We start from the raw sequence: 27,201 nt of genomic DNA, 5'->3' as shown, positions 1-27,201 counted from the left end.
CCCGCCGCCCGCCTGAGGGACGCCGCCCGCCCCGCAGCCCGCAGCCCGCCCTCTCCCTCCCGCCGCTCCCGCTCGCTGTGGATCAGCAGCATCCGAGACCTCGCGGTGGACGGAGAAAAACGAGGGAGGCGGGAGCCAGAGGCGACGGAGCGAACAGGCAGCGCCGTGGGCAGCCGCGGGAGGGGCGGGGCGGGCGCGGATGAAGCGGCCAAGGCCCCAGGCGGCGTCTCCCTCATTCGACCTCGCGCGCAGTAAAGATGGCGGCCGCGGTGCGCGCCATCGGCAGCTTGAGGCGCCTCACGGCCGCCGCCAAGTACAGCCCGTCCCGCCGCCCACCCCCCGCGGGTGAGCCGGAGCCTCGGGGGTTGCTTTCTGCGCCGGTGGGGGGGGGGAACGGGCGCGGTGTCTCGGAGCGGGGGGTCCTGGCGTGAGCGTGTCCAGGGTGCTGTGCCCACGCGTGAGGGTGGCACTGGGGGGGGACACACACGCACACGGGGTGTCACTGAGGGGGGCACGCGTGAGGGTGGCACTGGGGGGGGCGCTGTGAGGGGCAGCGGGCGCTGTGCCCACGCCTGAGGGTGTTGCTGGGGGTGGGCGGAGGGCGGCGTGTCCCGGAGGGGGTCGCCGGGCGGTGCGGCCTCGGGTGTCAGCGCGGGGGCTGTGGGGGCCGTGGCGGGGGGTGTTCCCGGTGTGCGTGTCCGCTGGGAGGGGAGGGGGCTGCCGCGGCGGAGGAGTCCCCGCGTGTGTGTGTCCCATGCGAGGGTGTTGTCCCCACGGCTTGTGTATCGCTTAAGGGGATCCCGGCACGTCCCTAACAACCCCCCCTCGATACTTCGGCCCGCCCAGGGCGGGGATCCGTGTCTCTGTGTCCTGGGTGGGCCACAGGGTGAGGAAGGGGCTGTGTGTGTCCCCCCACGGGGGACATGCTCCCACGCCAGTCCCTGATGCTAAGGCTGGCCTTTGTGTGCCTGATCCCTGTGTCCTTGATGGGTACGTTTTGGGAATCTGTGTAGGGTTCTGGGGTGTCTCTGTGACCCTGCACTGGGGGGGACACACACCCTCCTCACTTGAGCTGATCCACAGGGAGAGAGTGTCCTTGTGTCCTTATGCATGTGTGCGTCCCCCTGTGTGTGTCCCTTTGGGGGGGCAGGATGTCCCCATGTCCTTGGTTGTCTGGATCCTGGGGCTGTCTTCCAGGCACTCAGGTGGGAAGGGGGTGTCCCTGCGTGGGTGGGGAGGACACCCCAGGCCTGTTAGCATCTCCAGGTGCCCCAGGATTTGTTTTTATTTTAGTATACAGGCATCTTGCCTTGTGATCTGCCCCCGCCCCAGGCAGGGCCTTGGCACTCTCCTGCCTCTGTGCATGCAGCGCTGGGTCGTGGTGCTTCCTTGCAGAGCTACCAAAGCAAGGAGTCACCACATGCCCCTGGGAGGGCCGAAGTATCGATGTTGACCTGAAATCTGGCAGCATTTTGTTTAAATCTAACACCATTCTTACGTGCGGTGTTGGAGCGCGTCTGTACGTGAGCAGGGCGCTGCGATCGACAGTGAGCAGACCCGTGGTAACTCCAGTGAGCACTCAGGCTGTTGTTGGTTGGATTTCTTCTTATAACTGGCAAAATTCTTCATCGCAAACAGTCCTGGAGCTGCTGTGAGGACCGCTGTCACTGACGATAATTAATAACCTTGTTCTGCCATAACAAAGTGTTTGTTAAACTGGATGCAAACCTCGCCAGAGTGGGCGAAACAGCCTGCAGAAGGCAGCAAGCAGGCATAAGACAGCGTGAGCTCCAGAGCGGGCTGTACCTGCTGAGCCACACGCCCTGGGCAGGTTCCCAGAGGGGACAGCAGAGCTCAGTTTGTCAGTAGTTTCCCAGCTCGCAGGTACAGGCTGAAAGTGTTGGGCGGTTGTTGTCCAGAGCTTCAGCTGATTCATGCTGCCGGATCTTGGCTTGGGCCAGGACTGCGAGCAGGCTTTTCTCCAGAACCGATGGATGCTGTTCCCACTTCAAGTGGCGTGGCGTGTCTGGGTGAGTGGAAGGGCGAGAAGGGGAAGTGCTGGACAGGGGAGCAGCCCAGGAAATAAAAGAGAAAGTGGGAAGAAACAGATCCCGGCTGGGGGTTTTCCGTTCTCTGCTGCATCCAAATTCTCAGCAAAGGCCTGACAGCAACTGTCTGAAGTGTTGGTTTCCCCGTCTCTAGACAATCTTTTAATTGGAGTGAGTGAAGTAGTGAAAAAGGAATCGATATTTGAAGCTTTTAATTCTAGAGTGAACGTTAGGGAAGTGGCAGAAGCGTACATCTGGCCTGCTGCTGCTTCCTTCAGCAGTTTGAAGGAGGATTTTTCTGGCTCCAGTCTTGGCAAGTTACCATCGTGCTGCTGAATGAATCGATGCCTAAAGCAGATGTGCTGTGACTGTGACTGAGTCAATGTGCTTCTAGTTTTAGACATGTTTTCTACAAGTATTCTGGGCTCAAAAATAAAATACTGTCAGGCTCAAGAAACCTCACTCAAATATGAAGCAGCTGTTACTCTAATGACAGCATCTTTCCCAAAACAGTTTATATTAAAATGTAGTGAGACTTGTTCAGTCGTGCCCTTGATCTTTTTTTTTTCCTACTTCCTATCTTCTGTTTTGCTAGAACTGAAAGGCAAAATGGAATTCAAGGTTTAAGGTTTTCATGGAAGCAGTCTGTCTGGAAACTGATAGGAAGGAGGAAGGCATGTTAGACCACAGAAAAAGTTAATTAATCCATTCCCTTTTTATTTTTGACGGTGTGTGTTTCGCACACGATATAGTTTTTACTACGCTGCCAGTGCCTTGCTCCCAGTTAGAGAGATGTGCTGCTTACCTTCCCACATGCCAGCCTTAGCAGGCGCCTGACTGAGGGTGTAGAAGGAAAACATCATCACTTGCCTTGCAGCTGAGCTTTGTTTGGGTTGATTCTCCTTCCTGCCGTGCCATGTGCGGCGGTACAGGATTGAAGTGAGTGAATTCAGTAAGATAGTTCAGGCCTTGCCGCCTTTTTAAAGTAATGTGGCTTTTACTGAGTTAAAATACCGCCATTAAAAGTGCATCATAGTCTGCTGAGGAGCATCTGTCAGCAGAGAAACTGTTGTCAGACCACGCTCGGTTTTGTGGGAAATGAGTGTTGGTGCTTATTTTCAGGAATAGCTGACTTCAGTGCGCAACAAGTGTAGGGAAATTAATGCTGGCTATGGCAATCACAATCTGGGTATTCTCCCAGTCAAAAAATACCTTAAAGTAGCTTTGCAGTGGAAACCGGTTCACTCTTCGTTTATGAAATGGTGCTGTGGGCACATGACAGACACAGGGACACACAAACCTGTGTGCCAGGACAGACTGACACTGAATTTCCACCACACCGTGTGTCCCGGGCTCGGGGAATGGAGCGCAAAGGTCAGTCCCTGCTGCCAGCACCGGAGACAAAGTGGAAAGGGGGCCAAAGTGCAGCGGAGCTCCAGCCCTCAGCCCGGGTCACGGGGCTGTGGGGAGGGGGAAGCACCTCTCGGTGAGGTGTAGGCCGAGGTTTTAAGCTCGTACTGGGTTTTCTGCCTTCTTGCTGCCAGGAATGGGAATGTTTCATTCCTGAACATTTTGCTGGCGCTGAGCAGTAAACCTCCCCCAGCTAAGCAGCTGTGTTCCAGTTGGTAGATGTGCACATGGTGCTTCAGAAGTAACACTTTTACTAGATTTCAGACATAAAGCAGCTTTGGCCAGGATTCAGCCTAGCTCTGCGTTAGAGGAGCCTCTCGGTCAAGATCAAGGTCGCTTGAATAGAACCGAGATTTGTTCTTGTGCTGAGAGATCATACAAGAGCAATTTCTCAGCGGAAAAAGGAGATTGGGGTTTACAAGTCAGAAAAGTGGCATTTCACTTGTGGACAGAACTTGTTCACACGGTGGTCTTGAGTTTTATGAGTGCTTTGAAACAAGACAAGTGTGTCTAGGTGCTTCCATTCGAACAAAATTCGAATATTTTGCTGATAGATGGAGATGAGAATAAATATTTTGTGTGCTTTTTTTGTGGCTCACCAGGTGTATGCCCTGAGATCTGTGAAGCAATACTTGGGGTGGCACCTTTCGCTAGCACAAGAGTGTGTTTTTGCAGAAATATTCTGGGGTGATTGTGTTTGATTTGTGGAGAAGTTAACTCGCAGGCTTGAAACTCTCCCAAGTGCAGCGAGGTCTCTGGTTTAGCACATGCAGAAGTGTTGAACTCTGCGTGATGAAAGCAAAACACCCCCGTGTGCCACCTGCATTATCTCTTGTCAGCAATTTGGGAAGAAAGCTTTGATATTTTTTTTTTTTTTTTGCTCTCAGTTTGGCATTGCTGCTGTTGGAAGCCATGGTGTGGAATCTGTGCTGTGAAGGTCATTTCAAGTGTGGCATCTGCTGAACTCTGGTGGTGGCTCAGGTCAAGCCTAAGAGAAGGAGTTGGCTCATAGTCAGGATTTTCCAAAACGCTGTGCTCAGCAGATGAGATGGGAGGATGCATTAATAAAGGAGAGTTAAGCTCAGGCTACTGAGAATTCCTTTAACATCTACAACATCTTTTCTTTAGGTTATGCCTGCCGTAACATCTCCACCTCCACCGCTCTTCAGAGTAAGTGTAAAGCTTTTCTGTGTGGGTTCATTTTCTTTCTTAAAATCCCCTGAGCACAAGCTGATGACACGTTTCTGTTTGTTTCCAGCTAGAACCCACGTTAGCTGTGATATCAAAGGAGATGTTGCCGTTGTACGCTTCAACACGCCAAATTCCAAGGTACTGTTTTAGCTGGCTGTGGTTAAGTGGAGTATCAGTGGCAGTGGCAAGAAAAGCAGCCGTACGGAGAAGACATCGAAAAGTCTAATTTAGGACTAAGAACTTCCCTAACCTGCGGCTTTTCAAAGTTGCGAGCAAAGTAAAAAGAAAAATGAGCATTTGGGCGTTTAATGAGACATCTGAAAATGGAAGAAAAGGATCTGGGGGTTCTAATTAACAAGCAGCTGAACAGGAGCCAGCAGTGTGCCCAGGTGGCCAAGAAAGCCACCGGCATCCTGGCTTGTGTTAGAAATAGTGTGGCCAGCAGAAGCAGGGAGGTGATAGTCCCCCTGTGTTCTGCACTGGTGAGGCCACACCTGGAGCGTTGTGTCCAGTTTTGGGCACCTCAATCCGAGAGAGATCTCGAGGGGCTGGAGCGAGTGCAGAGGAGGGCAACGAAGCTGGGGAAGGGCCTGGAGAATAAATCCTGTGAGGAGCGATGGAAGGAGCTGGGACTGTTCAGTGTGAGGAGGAGAAGGCTGAGGGGAGACCTCATCACTCTCTACAGCTCCCTGAAAGGACATTGTAGAGAGGTTGGTGCTGGTCTCTTCTCCCAGGGAATTAGTGAGAGAACAAGAGGGAACGGCTTTAAACTGCAACAGGGGAGGTTCAGACTGGACATGAGGAGAAAATGTCTCCCAGCAAGAGTGGTCAGAGAGTGGAATAGGCTGCCCAGGGAGGGGGTGGAGTCCCCATCCCTGGGTGTGTTTAAGGGCCGTTTGGATGAGCTGTTGGGGGATGTGGTGTAGGGGAGAACTTTGTAGAGTCGGGCTGAGGGTTGGACTCGATGATCCCAAGGGGCTTTTCCAACCTGAATGATTCTGGGATTCTGTGAATGCCTCGTGGGAATATTTTGTGTGTGCTAAGCTAACTTGTCTCTCTCACTGGCACAAAATACTGCTAAATTTTACTAAGTTCTTGGATTCAAGATAGTTAAGGAGAGTGCCCATTATATAGAAAAAAAACTGCTTAGAAATTCATAAAAATCTGTGTTTGAGGTCACAAACCCACTGTTGGTGAGGTTGAGGAAGTTATTAATAACAGATTACTTGATGACCTGCTGCAAGGTTTCATCTTGGAGGATTTTTTTTTTCTCACTGTATTATGACACAGGATGAACTAAATTTTATAGCAAATCTGGACTTCATTTGAGCGCCCCAAAAGTGTTAAAATTGCACCAAGCAGTGGTCGAGCTGTTGGGCAGATTCATGGATGGTCTAGTCCTGGTTTTTTTTTTCCAGAAGGCAAATCTTGAAAGGCTGGAGAGCTGCTGCTCCTGTTGGCTTGGAAAATCCGTTCAGACCTACTGTTGGCTTTGCCTTTTTGTTGTCAGTTTGTCTTCTGTGCTGGTTTTCTGATGATTGATGATTTGAGTCCAGGCCTAACCAGAGGTTAAACTCCCCTGTCTCCTGGGCTCCTGGTTTATGGTGCTTATTTGCTGCTTTCAGGTGAACACCCTATCCAAGCAACTGAGCTCAGAGTTTACTGACATCATGAATGAGATCTGGGCCAATGAAGCTGTCAAAAGTGCCGTCCTCATCTCTTCAAAGCCAGGCTCTTTCATTGCTGGAGCAGATCTCGAGTAAGTACGGGGGCTTAAGAAGTGACACAGCTAGAGCTTTCTCCAGCATCCGGGGCCAGCGGGCTGTGAAGTCTGAGCATTTTGTCCCTGACATCTCCCCAGGGGCGAGTCAGAGGCTGGGAATGAAATCCCTGTGTGCAGGATGCCTGACTCGCTCAAATGAAGTCAGGAGCTTGACAAAGAGGAACGTGGCGAGTCGTTAAACCCCGTTTGGCTGGAACGCTTGGTCACTCCTTCCTGCGTGCTGGGGTGCAGCCAAGAAAACCCATCCTGGCTCCGGGATAAGCATTGTCCTTTGGTCTGGGACGCAGCAAGAGCAGATCATTTACATGCAGGACTTCATTTAAGCTGGGTTTGAGTGCCTGGCAGTCTGCCGCGTGGCCCCTTGATTAGGCAGGACTTGGCGCTCTGCCACGTGGAGCATCTGAGTGGCCTCCCAGGCAGTGGGTGACTTTTGCAGGGCGTGGAACGACCCGTGTGGGTGCTCTCACTGGGACCTGGAGCGCCACTGCCTCCTAGTCCCGACATCGGGCAGGACAGAGTAGTTGTTTAAAGACATTAAAAGCCAGAAAGCTCTGAGGAGAGAAGGTAAATTACAAACAGACCCTTCCAAACCTCATTACCTTTTCGACGGGCTTTATTCAGGGGCAGAGACTTGATGTGTGTTGTGGTGGGAAGGAGGCAGGAGCTAGAGCTGGCAAAAAGACCGGCTGCGTTTGAGAGGTCTCTGCTGGTCTCAACACTACGGGCCTCCTGATTTGGCCCTGCCTGGCAGACACTGCCAGCCTCCCTGAGATTAATTGGCACAGGGAGTCTTTAATTGGCCGAGTGCAGCGTCAGAGCACTGGCCATCTGCTCCTCTAAAAACTGCTCCTGGGCTCTCCCCTCCACCCTTCCTGGCAAGTGCTTTGAGGCTTCCTATGACCCTTCCTGCTCTCCCCTAAAGGCTTTCAAAGCTCTGACACAAGGAAACTCTTTCACTGCCTGCAGGCACAGCCCAGTGTCAGCGTGCAGTGACTTAACCCACTGAATTTAGTAGTCTTCCCGTGTTGTCTGTTAATCTAAGACTGGGGGACTAAATAGCTCTTGCCTGCCTGTCACTCACTGGAGCTTTGTGGGAAAAAAAGGAACAAACTCATTGAAGCGCTCTCATTTTACTGCTGTTTTCTCAGTGCTTTTCCAATTCTGATCAGCCTTTCTGCCTCGCTGCAGCATGATTGAAGCCTGCAAGACTTCACAGGAAGTGGCTCAGCTCTCTCAGGAAGGACAGAAGATGCTCGAAAAAATTGAGCAGTCTCCAAAGCCCGTAGTTGCTGCCATCAGTGGGTCCTGCCTGGGAGGAGGACTGGAGGTATTGAACCATTCTGGGGCTGACAAGCAGTTGATAACGCTGGTGCTCTAAACCATCCAGGTGATGCCTGCAGGGCTCCTTACTGGGAGAGGGATTTGAGACCTGACTGAGTTCATTACATCCATTCAGATGAGTTTGTGGCAAGTTAATGGCCTGGTTGTGCTTTAGGCTAATTTTTCTGCTTCTGTTGAAAGAGAGCTAATCCAGTACGAACCTGTGTGGGCCAGGCTAATATTTAGATGAGAGCATCGCAGGGAAAACTGCCTGTTTCTGGCAGGCATAAATGCTGCTGGCAGAGTCTGGGCTGGAAATTGCTGCTTTTCAGATGAAGTGAGTCTCATATCCCAGCAACTTCTGTTCTTTAAAAGGTGGCTGTGAGAGGGATGAGTGTGGGGAACCTGGCAGGCCCCACCCTGGCCTGCGTACTCTGCTCCGTCGCTTTGGCTGGGTGCAGTATTTGCTTCCGTAATCTCCATCTAGGATTTTGTAAACTGAAAGACTCCGGTGCTCCGTGGAGCAAAGTTGTTCTGTTTCAGTGACAATCCTTTAGGAATGGAGTCTCTTCAGTTGCATACTGATTTCTCAAGCAGTCGCCCCTTCTTACAAGCACATGTGGTCTTTCACAGGGAAACCTTTAGTTTTCTCTTCCTTTTTCAAGCTTGCCATTGCCTGCCACTACAGAATAGCAACAAAGGAGAAGAAAACAGTCTTGGCAACACCTGAAGTGTTACTGGGTCTCCTGCCAGGGGCAGGGGGTACTCAGAGGCTACCCAAGATGGTAAGTAAGAGGGAAAACTTCACGCGACAGCCCCTTCCGCTGCGTGGCGTGCTCCTGTTCTGAAAGCCCCTTTCTGCCCTTCCAGGTGGGACTTCCTGCTGCCTTTGATATAATGCTGACCGGAAGGAACATCCGTGCTGACAGAGCGAAGAAAATGGGTCTGGTTGACCAGCTGGTGGATCCACTAGGTCAGACATGATGCCTCTCAGATCTGCTGCCTGTCAGTTAACCTCTCCACCCTGCTGAAATGGGGGGAGAAGCCACTGATGCAGTCTAGAAGGGGCAAAGCACGGGGGCTGTGAAGTCCTTACCACGCTCTGCAGCGCAGTCTCCATCCCCACCTCAAAAGCATGTGCACGGGGACCTTGAAACGTCGGGCTCCTGCTAAAGTGCAGTGAGTAGGGAAAGGTTAGCGCAGAGGGCGGCCCGCTGGCTCTTGCATCAGTTAATTACACAGATAAGAACCTGCATTCCTCATTTATCATGTCAGAGGCAGAGATTGCAACCCATAATGAAAGGAGAATAGATGACCGATGTCTACATTTATGCAGCCTGCAGATGTTAATCTCTGTGACAAGATCTTGAGAAGAAGCCAACCCCATGGCCTAGGTGCTCTGAATTGCCAACTGACTTTCAGCTGGATGGAGAAATTCCTTGCAAACTGCATATTTTCAAGTGCTGAGTGGGCTAGTGAATAATTTCTTGCTTCTGCTGTTCCTTCACTAGGGTGGCTTTCTTGGAAGGTGACTAAAGGAGGGGCAAACCCTCCACAGCCTCCTCGGAAAGGTCTGAGCACCCCAAGCTTGGTTTCCTCAGGCAGAGCACGGCTTGGTGGCCCTTAGCTCCTGAATTTGAAGAAAATAAACAAAAAGAAAAGGTGCTGCCTACCCTGAGAAATGCAGGGGAAGGCCCTGTGTCCGTTCTGTCTCACGTGACGGTGTTCAGCTGGATGAGGTGTCCTTAGCTGTAACTTTCCTTAAAAAACAGATCAGTGGTACCCAGTCCTGAGGTGAAATCGGCTGAGTAAACTTTACTTGTTTAAATGTGAATCGCCTTTTAAGACCCAGCAAATGTGGCTTTTTATACCAACGATTACACTGGTTTGCTTAAAGGAAACCTGAACATCCTGGAGAGCTGTTTGGAATCCTAGCTCAGACCAGATAAGCACAAAAACCAAATTACATGCACACATTAGAGGCATTCCTCGTTCAGGCAGATAGCGGCCGTGCCAGCCAGTTCTGCTGAGTAGTTTCATTTTCATTCTCAACAGCTGGGGGAAAGCAGCTTTAACTGGGGAGATGCTTGAACTGGTTGTAGAAAGCTTTGAAGGAGAGAGATGGCATGAATAAGGAGGCAATTTCATGGGGTGCAATCAGTTCTCCTTCACTTGGGAGTTCTACAGAATTCTCTCGATCTATTTACTGCAGAGCCCAGATCTAAGTGACAGGCCAAGAGGGAATGGCCTCAAGCTGCGCCAGGGCAGGGTCAGACTGGCTCTTAGGAAGTATTTCTTTGCAGAAGGGGTTGTTGGGCGTTGGAATGGGCTGCCCAGGGCAGGGGGGGAGTCCCCATCCCTGGAGGGGTTGAAGAGTCGGGTTGACCCAGCGCTGAGGGATCTGGTGGAGTTGGGAACGGTCAGGGTGAGGTTCATGGTTGCACTGGAGGAGCTTCAAGGGCTTTTCCAACCGAGATGATTCTGGGATTCTGTGACATCAGGTCACTAAAGCTGAAGGTCTCAAACACGTTGCTTTGAAATAGCAGGAAGAGAATTTGGAAGCTGGTATGGTTTGAGCTCAGAAATCCCAAATGCTCTCAAATTTCCAACAAATTCTTTCAAATCCCCTGGGCGCTGCTGAAATGTAGATCATGCAGCAGCTCTGGGTTAAGTTTTCTGAGCTGCCTGTAAAATGAAATATGGTGTTTTGTTTGGACTGTTTTCCTCTAGAATGACTCTGACATACTGCCAGAGCATGAGTGAGACTTCCTAACAGCGAGCTTCATGATCTGGTCCAAACGTACGTGTGCTTTTATTTGCTGCTTGCTGAGAGCCTCCAGCAAGCAGCAGCATTTGGGATCTGTGAGTAGACGCTCTCAAGTCTTTATGAGGTGAAACTTTAAAGTTGAAGAACCTCAGCTTTTGGTGGAGGGCGAGAGTAGTGGGAGGTGAAAGAGGAAGGGGTTTCTGTTCTGGTTTTGTTCTTCAGCTGCCTTCTGTGTCGGGGAGTAGTTGTCTGCTGTGGCGCTTTCTTCGCTCTGAGAACTCTGTGCAGCATCTGGGTGTGGTTGGAGCAGTTTACAGGGAAGGTTAACGAGGTTTTCCAGCTGTGGGGATTCTGAGTTGTAACCTCATCAGGTTTGTTCTGCTAGTTCGGAGGCAGCCCAAGGCTCCTTACGGTGGCCCTGTGCAGAATGGAATCGCTGGGCATTGCTCTGTCATTAATGACTCATTGTATTTGCCTCCAGCAACTTTACACCACCGCCCTGTACTCTATCCTCCCGTACTGATGATACAAGTCCTGTGCTTGGAAATTGTGCAACCCACCCTCAAAGAGATTGCTAAAACTCGTTTTGTGGTGGCTTGCTTCATTATTTGTGGGCCAGCTGTAAGTTAGCGCAGAGGATGATGGCACCGGGAGCCTGGCTGGGCGTTACTGCCAGGGGCACTAGCTAAAGCCAGGGAGAGAGTTCCTGCACCTGAGATCAAAAGCTGAGCTTTCATCGGACATCAGCTCCACTACAGGTAATTTTCAGGGACACAGCACTTTGTATGTTTAGTAGCAACAGTGTTGGCACATCTCAGTTGTGTAGATTATGGTGCCCTGTGGGAAAGAAGAGGTGCCACTAGAGGGAGGGGAGGCAGAACACTGAAGTTCTGTTGAGATACAGATTTTTATTGGGTTTTTTTTTTCAGTTATGCAAAGTAAAAGGTTGAGGGATAAAGGGCACAACTTGCAACAAGAGATGGTCAGGCACTGGGATGGGGTCCAGAGAGGTGATGGGAGCCTCTGTCCTTGGAGGTATTCAGAGACTGGCAGAACATGCTTTATAAAGGAGACTTAAGAGCGGCCTTAAAGTACTTAAGTACTTCCAGTACTTAGAGGGGATACAGGAAAGCTGGGGAGGGACTCTTTATCAAGAGGGTAGGACGAGGGGTAACAGTTTTAAACTGAAAGAAGGGAGATTTAGATGAGATCTAAGGAAGAAGTTCTTCCCTGTGAGGGGGGTGAGGCCCTGGCACAGGTTGCCCAGAGAAGCTGTGGCTGCCCCCTCCCTGGAAGGGTTCAAGGCCAGGTTGGATGGGGCTTTGGGCAACCTGGGCTAGTGGAAGGTGGCCCTGCCCGGGGCAGGGGGATGGAACTAGATGATCTTTAAGATCCTGTCCCACCCAACCCATTCTGTGACCATTCTATGTCCCTGAGCAACTCAGTCTAATTCCAGAGCTGGATTTAACTTTGAACTTGACCTTGCTTTGAGCAGTGGGTCAAACTGGATGGCCTCCCATGTCCCCTTCCAACCAAAGCTCTTCTGTGGCTCTGAAAGTAGCGTTGATGTTTGTGGCGTACTGCTGCTTGCTGCCGTTGGGAGCTGGCGTTTTGGCATTTCTGTGCAATGCTGTGGCTATTAAATGCCTGGGGGCTTTCATATAGTTGCCTGTTGCGCCGTTCCGTCATTGTTCATAATCAAGAAAAGTCAAACGTGGAGAGGGGGGGAATGAAGTGGTAGCAATTCAAAGGAACTTCAAGTTGCTGTCTCATCCTTGCTCCTCCGCATCGTCATCCCCCAGTGATAATTTCTGCTGCATTGCCACACATTTTTTTTATTCACAGGGCCAGGTGTGAAGAGTCCAGAAGCACGGACGATTGAGTACTTGGAGGAGGTGGCCATTGACTTTGCCAGAGGACTAGCCAACAGGACTGTGTCTGCCAAAAGATCGAAAGGACTAATGCAGAGTAAGTGTGGGCAGTGTGGTCAAATCCCCAAGGACTGTAGGGAGTATTATCCAGCTCTGCTTCTCAGGGCTGTGTTCATGCTCCTACTTAATTCCATTTCCAAAGCAAAGTTATTTCATGTTGTAATTCCCTCTTGAACTGGGTGGGTTGGTAGAGAAAACATTTCTCTGTGGATCTGCTGTTCAGGTGGTGTTGCCAGAGCTGCAGGAGGTGGCTGCTGGAGTGTACTAGAAGGGAGCCAGGCCTTGGGGCCAGAGCAGCTCCTACCTCCGGAGGACTACATGTCCTCAGTCTTAGTAGCAAATTCTGTACGAAGCTCGTGTAATCAAGCAGGAAGAGGCACGTGGGCATGCTCTGCGCTCATCCTCTTCCACAGAGCCCTTAGAGCCCAGAAACGACGACATCTCTGTGCGAGTTCTGCTCCCTGGAGCTCAGCCTGTCACCGGTTGCGTTAGGAGGATCCTTTAACCCTAAATGAGACTTGTCTGTGGAAGGAGCCGTAGAAACCCTTCTGAGCAGACTGTGCTACTTGCGTCTGCGTTCCAGGTGCATGTTTCTGTTGCAGATATGCGACGCCTGCTCGTTAACTTTCAGGTTAATCGCTGAAAGGCTGATGGTGCCTGTCACGCTGCGCTGAGACGTGTTTTGTCCCATCTTGCAGAGTTAACAGACTACGCTATGGCTGTTCCGTTTGTGAGGCAGCAAGTCTACAAGACGGTGGAGAACAAAGTTCGGAAGCAAACCAAAGGACTCTACCCTGCTCCGCTAAAGATCATTGAGGTAACTCCCAAAAAACTACAGTGGATCTCTGGGATAATACAGCAGCAGACAGAAGGAAGGTGGTTCCTTGCGCTGAGCCTGGCCATACAGCCCAATCTTCCCAGGAGATCAGTCCTGATGAGCGCTGGCTCTGGTGTGTCGAGCAAGCCTGGTAACATTCAGAATAACTCCCAGAATATGATCACCAGTTTGTGTGGTACTGGTACCAGTAAGGGGAAGAGCAAGAATGCCAGCCAGGGAAAGGCTTAACTGCAATGCTTTGCCCACGAAGCTTTCAGCTGCAGTTTTTCCAGGTTTCCTATACAGTTTTTAGAGTTGGGTTGAACCTGTTTGAAGCCAGGAGGATATAAATTGCTGGTTTTGGAGCACTAACCACACAATACTTTAAAAGTTAGTCCCCTGAGTTATACAGGCATTGTATTACAGCCACTGTCCATGGTTGAATCCTTATTTTAAAGTGACTTTTCATGAAGTTGTTGTCAAGACCTCTCCAAAACCTGTGAATGCCCCCCTCTGACTCCGAGAGCAGTGGCATTACAGGAGCACAGTCCTACTGAAAACAATTCCTGAAACAGCAAGGTATGTGTTAAAAATCAACCTGATGGAGAACTCCTTGCCATCGTAGCTGTTCTGTGCTAGGAGGACAGGGTGATTGGTAGCTCTGCTCTGAATGAGAGCCTGAAGTGTGCCTTGAATGTTGGGGAGGGGTCACTTGTGAAAACAGGAGGTGCAGCTAAACAAGGAGTCTCGTTAACGCGGAGATGTTGGCAGACGTGATGTAACAGTGACGTATCTTTATTGTTCTTCTTTGACTAGACTGTAAAGGCTGGTCTTGATCAGGGGCATGACGCTGGATACCTCGCTGAATCTCAGGTAAGGAGATTAGATCTCTGGTAGTGAGCAGTAAATTCTGTAAAAGGTGGGGGGGATTTGTGTTTAACCACACACAAAGGATAGTATTTGTCACAGGCTGCTCAAAATGGTGTCTTGCTCCCTGCCCCTTCTGGCAGTGAGGCTGTGAAAAAGGTCTCCCTTAAACAACAGGACTGTGTCAAGGTTCTTCACCTGTGAAAACACTTTGTGCCTTTTCTCCTTCCCGTCTGTGTTATCTTCTTGAGTGGGAAATAACCAGACGGAGTTCACCGATCCAGGTTTCACGTAAGAGGACTTTGATGTCTCTGTCTGAGCGCTGTTTCTTTTTTCTGATTGTCACACGGGACAGAGAACCTCGAGGTGTGGGTATAGTGCTGTCAGTCTCATCAGTGTTTCCAGGCAATTTGGTGCAAGCAAATCATTTCTTCAAAGAATTAACTTGCATTTTTACCTTTGTTCTGTTTACTCTGTCACCTTGTTTCACCAGTATCTTTGTTCAGGGTGTTGATTCTCAATTTACTCTTTTTTTGCTGTTTGTCCTGTTTTCTAGTCCAGGTACTTTGCACTGGTCCTTTTTCACCCATTGATAATTTGGGTACTTGGGAAAATTTGGTGGGTGTTTTTCAATAGTGGTTTCTCACCCAGAACAGGACTTCTCTCTCTTTATCCCTTAGTCTAACTTGCCTATTTAGTAGCCACTCCGGTCAGCATACTGGCTAGTACTGGCCACTCGGGGGTACCTCAACATACTGGAGAACTGGGCAGACAGGAACCCCCTGAAGTTCAGCAAAGGGGAGTGCCAAGTGCTGCCCCTGGGGAGGAATAACCCTGTCCACTGGTCCAGGCTGGGGCCAGCTGTCTGGAGTTTGCCCCGTGGAGGGCCACGAGGCTAATGAAAGGCCTGGAGCGTGTGGCACACTGGGAGAGGCTGGAGACCTGGGCCTGGAGAAGGGCTCGGGGGGATCTTACCAAGGTGTGCAAATACCTGGTGGGAAGCGGTAAAGAATCCCAGAATCATCTCAGTTGGAAAAGCCCTTGAAGCTCCTCCAGTGCAACCATGAACCTCACCCTGACCGTTCCAAACTCCACCAGATCCCTCAGCGCTGGGTCAACCCGACTCTTCAACCCCTCCAGGGATGGGGACTCCCCCCCTGCCCTGGGCAGCCCATTCCAACGCCCAACAACCCCTTCTGCAAAGAAATACTTCCTAAGAGCCAGTCTGACCCTGCCCTGGCGCAGCTTGAGGCCATTCCCTCTTGGCCTGGCGCTGGTTCCTTGGCTCAAGAGACTCATCCCCCCTCTCTGCACCCTCCTGTCAGGGAGTTGTAGAGGGCCATGAGGTCTCCCCTCAGCCTCCTCTTCTCCAGACTAAACCCCCCAGTTCCCTCAGCCGCTCCCCATCAGACCTGTGCTCCAGACCCTGCACCAGCTCCGTTGCCCTTCTCTGGACACACTCGAGTCATTCAATGGCCTTTTTGGAGTGAGGGGCCCAAAACTGAACCCAGTCATTGCGGTGCGAAGACCATCTCCACAGGTCTCTTCCAACCTCAACTATTGGATGGTTCTGTGATTCTGTGAAACCAGCCTCTTTCATTCTTCCTTTCCCTTCAGTTCTTTAGTTTCCTGGCACATGAGTTTAGCGCCAACACCAACTGTTAAGGGTAGTCAAGTCTTGCATTTTAAGGTGTGGGAGACTTCAGCTCTCGTTCTTCTCGCTGCTTTTCCCTTTGTAGGTCCATGTAGGCTGAGCAGATACTGCAGAGGTGTAGGACACAAACACACACACATGCATGTGTTCACAGAGTACACACACAGCTGGCTGCACAGCCAGCGCGGTCACTTTCCTGGTGACACCCACAGGAACACAAACTGGTGATTGATGCTGTTCCTGCTGTTGGCTGACCAGGATGGAAGTTCACATGCAGCAATAAGTGCACGTGTGCACGCACACGCCCCCACGCACCCTTCAGTAACTGGCTGTAGATGTTTCATCTGTCATTAGTTGGCCACGGGGCCCAGTCCGACCAGCTCCTGGCACATGGATCTCGCGTCCTAAGTGCCACCCAGTCCTGCTTGAGGTTTGCTAGTGACACACTCGGGGAAAATAGGAACAGAGTTTAAAATGGAGGCAGGACGGGCTGGGGCGGGCAGGCCCAGGGCTTGAGCAGGCAGGCGTCCTCGCCAGCAGCTTGCTTGTGCATGACACTTATTCCCCACACACAGAGTCTTTGTCTTCCCGCGCTCATTCAACCTCAGCCATCTTGACTCTGCCTTAATAAACAACCTGCCCCTAACGAGTTTTTCCTCACTGATCCCAGTTTTGCTACATCTGTACTCAAATTTGTTATTTCTGATACTGAAGAGGTAGTTCTGTGCGCAGCGTCCCTGCTGTGGTCGCCTGGGCACTGCTGGCTCTGCAAGGCTTCCCAGAAGACCCACAACACTCCCATCTGATTATCTCTGCTTTTAGGTCATCTCTCACATCACTGCCCCTTAACCGCCGGTGAAATCCATCCGTCCCCTGCTGTACTTTCTCTGACTTTCCCCAGCTCCTCGCGCTGCTCTGTCACATCCCACAATCTTTCCGGCCACACTTAGCTCCTTTTGTTCGCTCTGGTGACAAGCTCCTGGTCTGAGATGTAGCTCTTTGCCAGCTACCTTCACAGTGACCTCCTGGGTATACCCCCTCCGTTCTGCTTATGCATTCCACCCACGTTTGGTCTGGTGCTGAATAAAAGGCTTGGGATACTCTGTTCCTTACAGAAGAGAATGAATGTTTTTTTTTCCTGAGAATAGCAGCAGGATGGAGATCTTCCCAGAACCCTCTAAAGAATAATCAGTGTCAGTGTCATGTTTAATGCCTCCCTCTTTCCCCTAGGGTAGGAGACTTGCAGATTCTCTTTCAGGCTTTGTGTTTCTGATATTTTAACGAGCCTCTAACTCACAGGACAGCGGTGAAGGAAGATCCAGCCTGCTCTAAACTACATTGCATTGGTGGCTTTCCTTAGCTGCCTTGGCTCAGACATCAGCTTTCTGTCGCCTTATGCTGTCTTTTGTCTTCCTGACTACTTTCCTGTTTCATGCTGAGTGCTGAGAGGTTACACAGGCCTTAGATTTTGTTGCCTGTCGTCCGAAAATAGTATCAGGCTACTGCTGTCAGTGAGCATTGGCCTGTTTAAAGATTTTTTCTTAAATTCTGAGGGCAGGGCCTTTTCACCTGGAAGCCCCTGGGGCAATGGGCTCAGCTAGTGCAGGATGCACACAGGGGAAAAAGGGTCCCATGTCAGTGAAATACAGCCCTGCTGTAAAGCCCCTTTCAGATGCTTTAAAATACATTTTTTGGGGAAAGAACATGGAATTAAGCAGTTTCCTCGTGTTTTCTGACAGCCCATATGGGAGGCAGCGGTGCAGAGTGGGCTGTGCTTAGCACAGGAGGCGCCTCTGGGCAGAGGGTACGCATGCCCTGTCTGTTCTTCCTTTTCTAACCAGGTTACTGCTCTCTGCAGTTACACGGGGGGCTATGGGCTTTGACGCGTGCTGGAGGTGAGACAGCTGCTAAATGTCAAACTCTCTGCTTCCCTCTTCCCTTTCTTCCAGAACTTTGGCCAGCTCGCAGTGACGAAGGAGTCCAAGGCGCTGCTTGGACTTTACCGCGGGCAGGTGTACTGCAAGAAGAACAAGTTTGGAACACCTCAGCAAGAGGTCAAGTAAGTGCAAGGGTGGGATGCCTGAAGGAGCAGTTGGAGGCCCTCTCCTAAAAGCCTCTTGGGACCGAGTGGCCGAGTCCCAGAAAACAGTGGACCAGAGCAGAAAGATTTCCAGGCTCCAGAAGGTTCATCCTTTGCAGTCTGGAGGTCTCACCCACAAGTGAAATCTTCTTGCTAAAGAACTCCAAATTGCTGCTTCTCATTAAGAATAGTGCCTGGGTGAACAGGAGCTGTGCGAGTCTGACAGCAGCAATGGAAATTCAGCTATTTCCAGCTTTGAAATATGTCCTCTTCTGCACAGGACTCTGGCTGTGTTGGGAGCGGGGCTCATGGGAGCTGGGATCGCCCAGGTTTCAGTGGACAAGGGACTGAAGACCATTCTGAAGGACACGGCGCAGCAAGGCTTGGACAGAGGCCAGCAGCAGGTCTTCAAGGGGTACGTCAGTTAAAAGGAGTTCGCTTGGGATGGGATGGGGCTGCCTTTAGTTAAAACACTGCTCTGCTTTCAAGCAGCTGGGAACCCCTGACACCTCTGTTTCTTTGGGGTCTTCTACCATCTGATGTGACAGAAATGCTCTTTTGAGGTTGCCCTGTGCAGTGTGTGGGGATATTGCTACGGAATAGGCCTGGTGTATTCAGCCTTAGCTCCTTAGGTAGGTCGATGACCTAACAGATGATTGCTTTAGCTTTTAGATTTAGCAGTAGCTTATAGAGCTAAGGGGCAGGGAGTAATCCTGGCTGCCTAAAGGCCACGTCAGGGCAGGCATCGGGTCAGACTTCGGAAAGTTTCTTTCCCCTGTCCTCCTGGCTCAGTAGTAACAGAGCTTAGCCGTGTGTCGCCAGGAACGTCAGCGATTGCCCTTCAGCCTAACGCAGCAGCTGAGTTGTGTGAGCATGGCTCTCCCTTTTCCAGATGGAAGGAGGGGCTGGGATTGGAGGTTCCTTGGGTCCCAGCTCTGGGAGGGAGGCAGGGAGCGATGCCCTTGGTGTTGGGGTGCACCTCAGCAGCCTGGGCAGGCCTGCCCGGGCGCCGTGACAGAGCTGTCCTTCCCTAGGCTGAACAGCAAGGTGAAGAAGAAGAGTCTGACGTCGTTTGAGAGGGACTCCATTCTCAGCAACCTGACGGGCCAGCTGGACTACAAGGGCTTTGAGAAGGCAGACATGGTGATCGAGGCTGTGTTCGAGGACATTAACATCAAGCACAAAGTGCTGAAGGAAGTGGAAGCCGTGAGTATCCCTTCGGAGCAGCTCGTGCTACATGTGGCCCCGGTACGGCGCAGGCTCAGGGTGTCCTACCCTGCTGGGTTTGTCACGTCCCCTTTGTGCTGCAATTTGGTGCTTGGTGCAAGTTATTTCTGTCAGCACATGAAGGGCAGCTTTCTGCTCACTGAGGATATTCACTTCTCAGTAAGGAGTCAGTAGTTCTTAGCTGAACAGGGCAGTTCTGACATTCCCTGACTCCTGGGAGCCACTCCAAAAAAACTGTCATTTCTCTGAGCGCACTGATATGACAGTAACGTCCTTTGGCGTTTCTACAACTTAATCCTCTATCTCCAGCTCGCTGCCACTGCCCTTTTCTGTTCAAGAGCATCCTTGGGGAAGTAGAAATAGAAAGGAGCTGTTCTGTGCACCTTTACGAAGTCCCTCCCGCAGCGTCTAACGAGGTTGCAGTGGCCTGGCAGCAACGCGGGGGCTCTGAGACTAATATTGCAGACCTGGGGAGAGCTCGGGCCAAGTCAGATCTGTCTGACTTGGGCTGCTGCTTCAGAATTAGTTCCTAACGTGTCTGCCCTGACAGAGGAGGGTTTGCTTTGTCAGCACTACCAGGTGCTGGTCCTGTTCTCTCAGGGCTCTGCTCATCACGCTCTGGGTCTGACTCTGGAGCCTCTGCGTTTACACCATCTCTTCCACCCTCTGCCACAGGTGATCCCTGCTCACTGTGTCTTCGCCAGTAACACGTCTGCCCTCCCCATCAGCCAAATTGCTGCCGTTAGCAAGAGGCCGGAGAAGGTGAGTGCCTGGCACTACCTGCCTGTTAGTGTTCTGCTCTGCACCAAGCTGCCTGTTCGTGGCAAAAACTGGCCGTAGGTGAGTGCTGGGATCTTCTGCTTCCTCCTCGGAATGCAAAACTGCTCGTTCTCCGCCCCCAGTGTGGGCTTGGAACAAAGAGCTTGTGGTGCTGGGACAGGCAGGAAGGGGCTGAAGGCGACCTCACCCCCAGCGTGACGCTGGCGAGGTGCGGTGGGGGGGTGAGCGCACTTTGGGAAACATTAGTGCACGTGTGGGCAGAGAAGCTGTGGAAGGGCTCAAGTGGAGAGAATTCCAGCCAAGAAGACTTCAGTCATTTTGATAAACTGACTAGGGGCGTAGGAGTGACTTGCCACGGTGGGAAAATGCCTTCTCGGGGAGAAGGCACTGACCTCACGGCAAAAAGGGCAGAAAAGTTGGGGGCTGGAAGCTAAACTCGCAGGTGCTGAAACGTGAAGCCTTAGTCAGCCGTGGGATCGGCTCCTGAGGGGGTGATGGGATTTTCTGTCTGGCTCCAAATGATCCTTGTGAACAGGACACAGAGTGCAGCATAGGTTGTGGCAGAGGTTTGGAGCAGAGGCCTCCTCCATCCCCTGAGGCTGGCAGAGCTGGCACGGGCCCTGCCGGAGACCCGCGGCCTTCGGGGAGCGGCAGCGGGAGGCCAGACAGCCTGAAGTGGTGCGAGGGGGCTGCGTGAGCAGGCGGAGCCACCTCCCCAGGGCTAAGCCTCACCCTAGGGTGGCCTTGGTAGAAAAAGGGGGAAACACTTCCCCCTCGTTTGAGGACTCTGCTTGGCCTACCTGAGGCTGCAGAAAATGCAGGGAGGAACGAGCAGTTCCCCTGTGAGATAATCCCATCTCCCCCTCTGACAGGTGGGATGGGAAGGCAGTAACAGCTCGGGCAGAGGGAGGGGGAAGCTCTAGACCTCAGTTGGAAACTGTTACACACATGCAGAAGCAAAGGCACGCTCGGCTGGTTCCCTAAACTCCTACAAGGGTCTCAAGCCTGCCCAGGGCAGAGCGTTGCCTCTGCTGCTTGTCTTCCTGCAGAAGTTCTGGGGACATCTGCAGAGTTGGGCTAAATGATCATTGTAGGACCCTTCCAGCTGAATTATTCTCAAGTCCCCAGAGTAACGATGTGTGTCCTGGCTGTTGGAGGTTCCTGTGACCTTCGTGAGCCTCTTCCTGGTTTGCTGTCAGACCTGAGTTGCATCTGAAATGCAAACTGAGTCTTATTTGTTCAGACTTGCAAATAACACCCTCTTGCTGCCTAAATTGCCAGTGTAATGGCTCTTTATGGGCAAACTAATAGGAAATGGGTTAACTAATTAGTGTATTTTCTATGATTAGTTTTGCAGTCTGCAGCTCTCCTGCAAGATGCCTCTAACTTACACAGATCTCAGTGCCAAGTGTAGCTTCCAGCAGGCAGGAAGGTGACGTGCTGATTACATGATTGTGTTAAGAAAGAGAGGCACACAGCCGGATCATCTCCCCTTAGATGCTGTTCCCAGAGGAAGGCTGCGCTTACCTCTCTAATGAGCTTCTGGAAACATGCTGCCTTGTCCTTAGATTCCCTTCATCACGAAAAAAGAAAAAACCAAAACCCCGAAACAAAACATTCACAAGCAGAACACAGGGACTGTGCTCAACACCTGTGACTGCTGTGCCACTCTCAAAGTCCAGGAGAAGGTGCGGGTGGCTGCTCTGCCAGCTCAGATGGTACATGCAGAGCCAAAGTCTAGCTTAACCCTGAGCTTTTTCTTCCGCCTAGGTGATTGGGATGCACTACTTTTCCCCTGTTGACAGAATGCAGCTGCTGGAAATCATCACCACAGACAAAACATCCCAGGACACGGCTGCTTCCGCTGTCGCTGTTGGCCTCAAACAGGGCAAGATTGTCATCGTGGTAAAGGTGAGGGAACGCTGCACAAAACACAGGCTGGGATTATAAACAAAAGGGCAGGTTTGTGCGCTGAGAGGAGGCTGAAACGTGGCTGTGAGTACACTGGCATTAGCTACTGCCATGAGAGGTAAAAATGGAGGTTAGAAGGGGGTGAGAAGTGATCCCTCGGGTGTCCTTTGGAGCGGCCATGGAAGACCACGAGGCGCAGGGGCGGTCTGAGGAGCTGGCAGTGCTGCTCCACAGCTGCCGGGAGGCTGGGGTCATCTGAGAGGGAGCAGAGCCTGGGCGGGACTCTCACACCTCTTCTCCCTGACTGCAAGGACAGAGGGTCAATGAGCAGTGACCTTCCTCTTTCTGGATTTAAACTGGGGGGGGCGGGGGGCAGAAATACAGATGCAAGTGTAGTGGAAGAGCTGTACCAAGAAAACAGAGAAGACTGAGCACAGCGAGGCAGGAGTTTAGAACAAACCACTGTGCTCTGTCAGAGGAGGCAGCAGAGCCTCCAAAAAGGCACACGGGCTTTGGATGGGGGGTTAGGCTGGTGCTGCTGTTGAACACACACCCTCCAAACAGAGCTGGTCTCGTGCTCCACGGTTGGAAGCACCAGAGATGCTGTTTGAGCTGCGTGGGAGGTTCAGCCGGTTGGCTCAGGGCAGTTCGAGTATATTTTTTGGGGTTGGTCTTTTCACCAATGCGTGAGGCTGCCAGCGACGCTGAGCAGGTCTCTCCTGTGGTGCTGGGAACACTGGCTTCTCAAAAAGTGCTCTGGGCATCTCTAAAAGCCAGTGGAGATAGTGCTGCTTCTCTAACCTTCATCCCCACATCACTGAATGGCAGTTTGCAGCTAATCTGTTGCTTCCTGATTTTGTGAGTGCTGTCAGAGTTAAAACAACCAGTTGATGCTTGTTTCACTTGTGCTGAGCACCCTTTCCCTTGTCAGCCCGTTGGACTTGGGGAAGCAAGAGGGGTTCTACAGCCTGCTTGGGACCTCTGGGCACTATTTCAAATAAAAACACTCTGCTGGGGATTTCCAGGGGGTAAATTCATGGAAGTCTTCAAACGCTGCTGAGCCCCACAGGAAAAAAAAGTATTCTAGCAGTCGATAGACTGGCCCCTCACTCCAAAAAGGCCATTGAATGACTCGAGCGTGTCCAGAGAAGGGCAACGGAGCTGGTGCAGGGTCTGGAGCACAGGTCTGATGGGGAGCGGCTGAGGGAACTGGAGGGGTTTAGTCTGGAGAAGAGGAGGCTGAGGGGAGACCTCATGGCCCTCTACAACTCCCTGACAGGAGGGTGCAGAGAGGGGGGATGAGTCTCTTGAGCCAAGGAACCAGCGCCAGGCCAAGAGGGAATGGCCTCAAGCTGTGCCAGGGCAGGGTCAGACTGGCTCTTAGGAAGTATTTCTTTGCAGAAGGGGTTGTTGGGCTTTGGAATGGGCTGCCCAGGGCAGGGGGGGAGTCCCCATCCCTGGAGGGGTTGAAGAGTCGGGTTGACCCAGCGCTGAGGGATCTGGTGGAGTTGGGAACGGTCAGTGTGAGGTTCATGGTTGGACTGGAGGAGCTTCAAGGGCTTTTTTCCAACCGAGATGGTTCTGTGATTACGTAGTGTTGGAGTTTGTGTCTGCCCTCTGTGTCAGCACCCGAACTGCAGCCGGGGCGGTGAAAGGCCCTTGCTGCTGAGCGGGGCCGTGTTCCAGCTGTTTGTACTCACCTACTTCCTGCTGCTCCACTCTTCCCTAGGACGGGCCTGGCTTCTACACCACGCGGTGCCTGGGCCCAATGCTGGCAGAAGTGGTCCGAGTTCTCCAGGTGTGTATCCCGTTGACTACCAAATAGTCGTGTACACTCGGCTTCTCTGCGCCCCGGCTCAGGCTGAGCCCAGCCCTGGCCGCGAAGGGAGGTGGGGAACCAACCCCGGTGCTCATGGTTGTCCCCACATCTCCTGGCTGAGCTGGGGAGACCTGGCACAGGGAGGGATGAGGCTCTTTCCTCCCCACACAGCACCGGGGGGGAGTCAGGAGTGGTGCAGGCACCGTTCTGCCACTCCTGTCCGTAACCAAAGGTCTAAGGGGGCTGGTGACGCCCCCGTGGCCCCGGATGAGCGAGAACTTTCTGCCCCCGCACTGGTTTTCCAGGCCTCTCAACCCAGAGATACCACTGCTTCCCCTTCTTTTCCTGCAGGAGGGCACTGACCCCAAGAAAATAGATGCCATCTCAACGGCCTTCGGCTTCCCTGTGGGTGCTGCCACGCTGATCGACGAGGTGGGTGTGGATGTGGCCACACACGTGGCCGAGGACCTCGGCAAGGCCTTTGGCGAGCGCTTTGGAGGAGGCAACATCGAGCTGTTCAAGCTCATGGTTGAAAAAGGTTTCTTAGGTGAGACACTGGGCTGCCCTAATCCACCCCATTTCCCCTTTGCTCAAGGAAAAGCACTGCCAGCCATCAGCTGCTCCTGCCGCGGGTGAGGGCAGTCGGACAACAGCTCAGCAGCAGGTCGGGGATCCCTGGGTTGACCTTGGGCTGTGGCCAGACCTTCCCATGCAGAAATGGCAGCAGCAGGCAGAGATTCTGCCTGAAGCAAAGGCAGCCAAGATCTCCTGAACTCCCTGTGGCCCCTCTGTGAAACCTCCCCAGGTGCTCCGGGAATTGAGGAGCAAATGGCTGGAAGGAAATGTGCTCAAGTGAAACAAGCCCTGAGCTGAGCTTTAGAAGCTCAGACTGAGGAAAAATTATGTCTGTGCCCTCGTGGTAGGAGCTGTGTCCCAGCTCTCACCCTGGTGCTAAAGCAGAAGGAGAAAATCAGAAGCGAAGGCATCACAAGTGAACGGGTCGTGCTGCAGGGTGTGACTTGTCTCCTTTCGTCCCTGGCAGGTCGCAAGGCAGGGAAAGGCTTTTACGTTTACCAGGAGGGGGTGAAGAACAGGAGTGTGAATTCTGGCACGGATGAGATCTTGGCACGTTTCAAACTGCCAGCCAAGCCTGAAGTGTAAGTAGCTGCCTCGCGGGCTGGCTCTCACCCCTGCCCAGCTCCCTCTGCCACGGGGCAGTGCTGGAGGACAGTGCTGAGCACAAGAGTCACTCCAGGCAGCATTTGGCTGTTCCCAGCCGTGGTGGGGGGCAGGTTACAGAATCCCAGAATCATCTGGGTTGGAAAAGCCCTTGAAGCTCCTCCAGTCCAACCATGAACCTCACCCTGACCGTTCCCAACTCCACCAGATCCCTCAGCGCTGGGTCAACCCGACTCTTCAACCCCTCCAGGGATGGGGACTCCCCCCCTGCCCTGGGCAGCCCATTCCAACACCCAACAGCCCCTTCTGCAAAGAAATACTTCCTAAGAGCCAGTCTAAATGTCCCTGGAGAGCCTGTGTGAGCGGGAGCAGGGCACCCTCGAATTTATCAGCATTTCTTGGGCACCTTTGCAGAACAATTCCCTGTGGGGGGGCTCGCCGGGGCAGGCGGGTTGGTGCAGGCCCTGCTGTGTGACCCCCCCTGGCTGCAGAGCTGGCACTGAAACATCTCCTGGAGCGGTTATCGAGCCTTTGCCGTTCTTACGTGCCTGCTCCAGGACACGTCGCAGAACTTGGTCCTTAGCCTCACGCGGAGAGGGACAGACTAAGTGAGAAATCATTCTCCCCCTGGCCTGGCTCTGTCCGCAGTCTGTGCCGGCTTCACGTGCTCCTCCATCCTGCGCAGCCCTTAGAGACTCTTTCCTTGCAGCTGCACTGATGAGGACATCCAGATGCGCTTGGTGACGAGGTTTGTGAACGAGGCGGCCATGTGCCTGCAGGAAGGGATCCTCAGCAGCCCCGTGGAGGGGGATATTGGTGCTGTGTTCGGCTTGGGCTTCCCGCCGTGCCTGGGAGGTAAGAGGTTAGGCTGGGCTTTGGGCTGGGCTGCACAGCTTGGCTCAAAAGGATCGGACTGAGCTTGACTAGTGGGATCCAGCCCCCAGAGGCGAGTCAGCTGTTAAGGCCAGGTTTAAGCTGCTGTCTGACAAGCCTGAGCATCCATCTCCCCCCCACTTAGAGCCGGAGACGGTGAGGTTGCTCCAGCGTTCCCACCCCCCCCAGGGAGGTGGCAGCGAGCCCGAGAGCTGCTGGGAGACATTTCCACCAGCACCCTGGGGAGTCCCTCGGGTGTTTTGCAGAGCTGTAGCTGGTGAGGCTCAAGGGACTCAACCCATGTGCTGTGTGTTCAGGTTTGAACAAGAAGACAGAGCCGTGCTGGCTCCAGCCTCATCAGCACTTCCCCCGAGAACTTCAAAGAGCTTTTACCATGCCTGATAATCGTGGGGGTGTAGGTGGGATGGACTTGCAAAAGCCCCTACAATTTTAAGAAATCCCTGGCTTGCTTTTGTGCAGCTGTATGGTGCTCGGTGAAAAATGAGGTTCTGGTTTTTCTCTCACCTGTGGCCACTGCTACTTGCTGGCAGCACTTTGGGGAAACCCGGTTTTGTGCTGCACAGAGAGAAATGGAGCTCAGGGACACACTGCTGTGTCCAGCCCCGTGCAGATAAGCTGAGCTGATAACCTCAGCCGCAGGGCACGGTGCTTTTCAGGCCGAGGTACTAGCCAAGAGCATGGGCAAAGCTCTCCTGGACTCTTGGCAACCTGGCTGGGTGGCCATGGACAAACCCTGAGCTGAGGTTCAGCTCACAGCTGCGGGATAACAGCAGGCTCTTGGGCAGGAGGTGGTGCTTATCTGTGCCCCAGCTTGCCCCCAGCAGACAGGCGGGGAGCAGGGCCCTGCGTTGCCCAGCTGAGAGACAGGGGGTTCTCCCCCGGAGAAGGACGGATGAGCCAAATCCCTGCTCTCACCCTTCCAGGCACCTTGTGCCTCTCCCTCCCTTGTCACCCAGCTGTCCCTTTGTCCCCGGCAGGTCCCTTTAGGTACGTGGACTCGTACGGAGCCAAGCAGCTGGTGGACAAGCTGCGGAAGTACGAGGCCGTCTACGGCAGCCAGTTCACCCCCTGCCAGCTGCTGCTGGACTACGCCAACAACCCCAGCAAGAAATTCCACCAGTGACCATGGCCCGATGCCCCCCACGACACGCTGACAGCTCGAGCCAGGGCCACCAGCTCTCCTGCTCTCTAGGTTAATCTGCAAAGCACCCGGGGGCAGGCAGGGAGGGGAAGGAGGGTGGCAGCAGGTTGCCTCATGGCTTGTAGTCATTTCAAGTGCCTTACCAGCTCCTGGGCCTTGGGCACATCCGTCCCATGCCAGCGTGGGCCTGGTGGCTCCTCGCTGGAAGAGAGAATTTCTTCTGCGTTCATGCTGCGACCTCCAGAGCTCCCGCCCTGGCAGGCAGCGTCCAGCAAGCAGCTGGCCCTCGACCTCCAACCAAAAAAGAAAAAAATAAATCCCCATCTCCTGGGTTTGGACTCTGTGCCTGCTTCTCCTGCCCTCTCACTGCGGTGGCAGCGAG

At 52.7% G+C, this 27,201-nt stretch overlaps 2 protein-coding genes across 2 annotated transcripts in view; both read left to right on the top strand.

Annotated features, from left to right (window-relative positions):
- The window catches only part of LOC141940407 (uncharacterized), a 208,476-nt gene that overhangs the window by 113,704 nt on the left and 67,571 nt on the right, over positions 1-27,201 (top strand). The gene's annotated exons all lie outside the window — the stretch shown is intronic.
- On the top strand, positions 229-27,151 carry HADHA (hydroxyacyl-CoA dehydrogenase trifunctional multienzyme complex subunit alpha). Its single transcript, XM_074861210.1, has 20 exons — positions 229-345; positions 4,587-4,628; positions 4,717-4,787; positions 6,275-6,408; positions 7,621-7,759; positions 8,418-8,537; positions 8,623-8,725; positions 12,365-12,487; positions 13,149-13,267; positions 14,084-14,140; positions 17,738-17,847; positions 18,149-18,283; positions 18,903-19,074; positions 19,771-19,857; positions 21,646-21,786; positions 23,516-23,584; positions 23,957-24,152; positions 24,648-24,762; positions 25,494-25,639; positions 26,656-27,151. Exons 1-20 carry the CDS (start codon positions 258-260, stop codon positions 26,799-26,801), a joined length of 2,313 nt encoding a protein of 770 aa, XP_074717311.1. The 5' UTR covers positions 229-257; the 3' UTR covers positions 26,802-27,151.

The sequence above is a fragment of the Strix uralensis genome, chromosome 3 (genome assembly GCF_047716275.1).
Source record: "Strix uralensis isolate ZFMK-TIS-50842 chromosome 3, bStrUra1, whole genome shotgun sequence".
Taxonomy (NCBI): domain Eukaryota; kingdom Metazoa; phylum Chordata; class Aves; order Strigiformes; family Strigidae; genus Strix; species Strix uralensis.
This window is presented reverse-complemented; position numbering and strand designations above follow the sequence as displayed.

Bases quoted from the DNA above. Each gene is read 5' to 3' on its own strand.
- HADHA (XM_074861210.1), top strand. From the start codon at position 258: ATGGCGGCCGCGGTGCGCGCCATCGGCAGCTTGAGGCGCCTCACGGCC. The intron at 18,284-18,902 runs GTACGTCAGTTA...GTCCTTCCCTAG, and splicing joins CAGCAGCAGGTCTTCAAGGG to GCTGAACAGCAAGGTGAAGA. The intron at 24,153-24,647 runs GTGAGACACTGG...CGTCCCTGGCAG, and splicing joins GGTTGAAAAAGGTTTCTTAG to GTCGCAAGGCAGGGAAAGGC.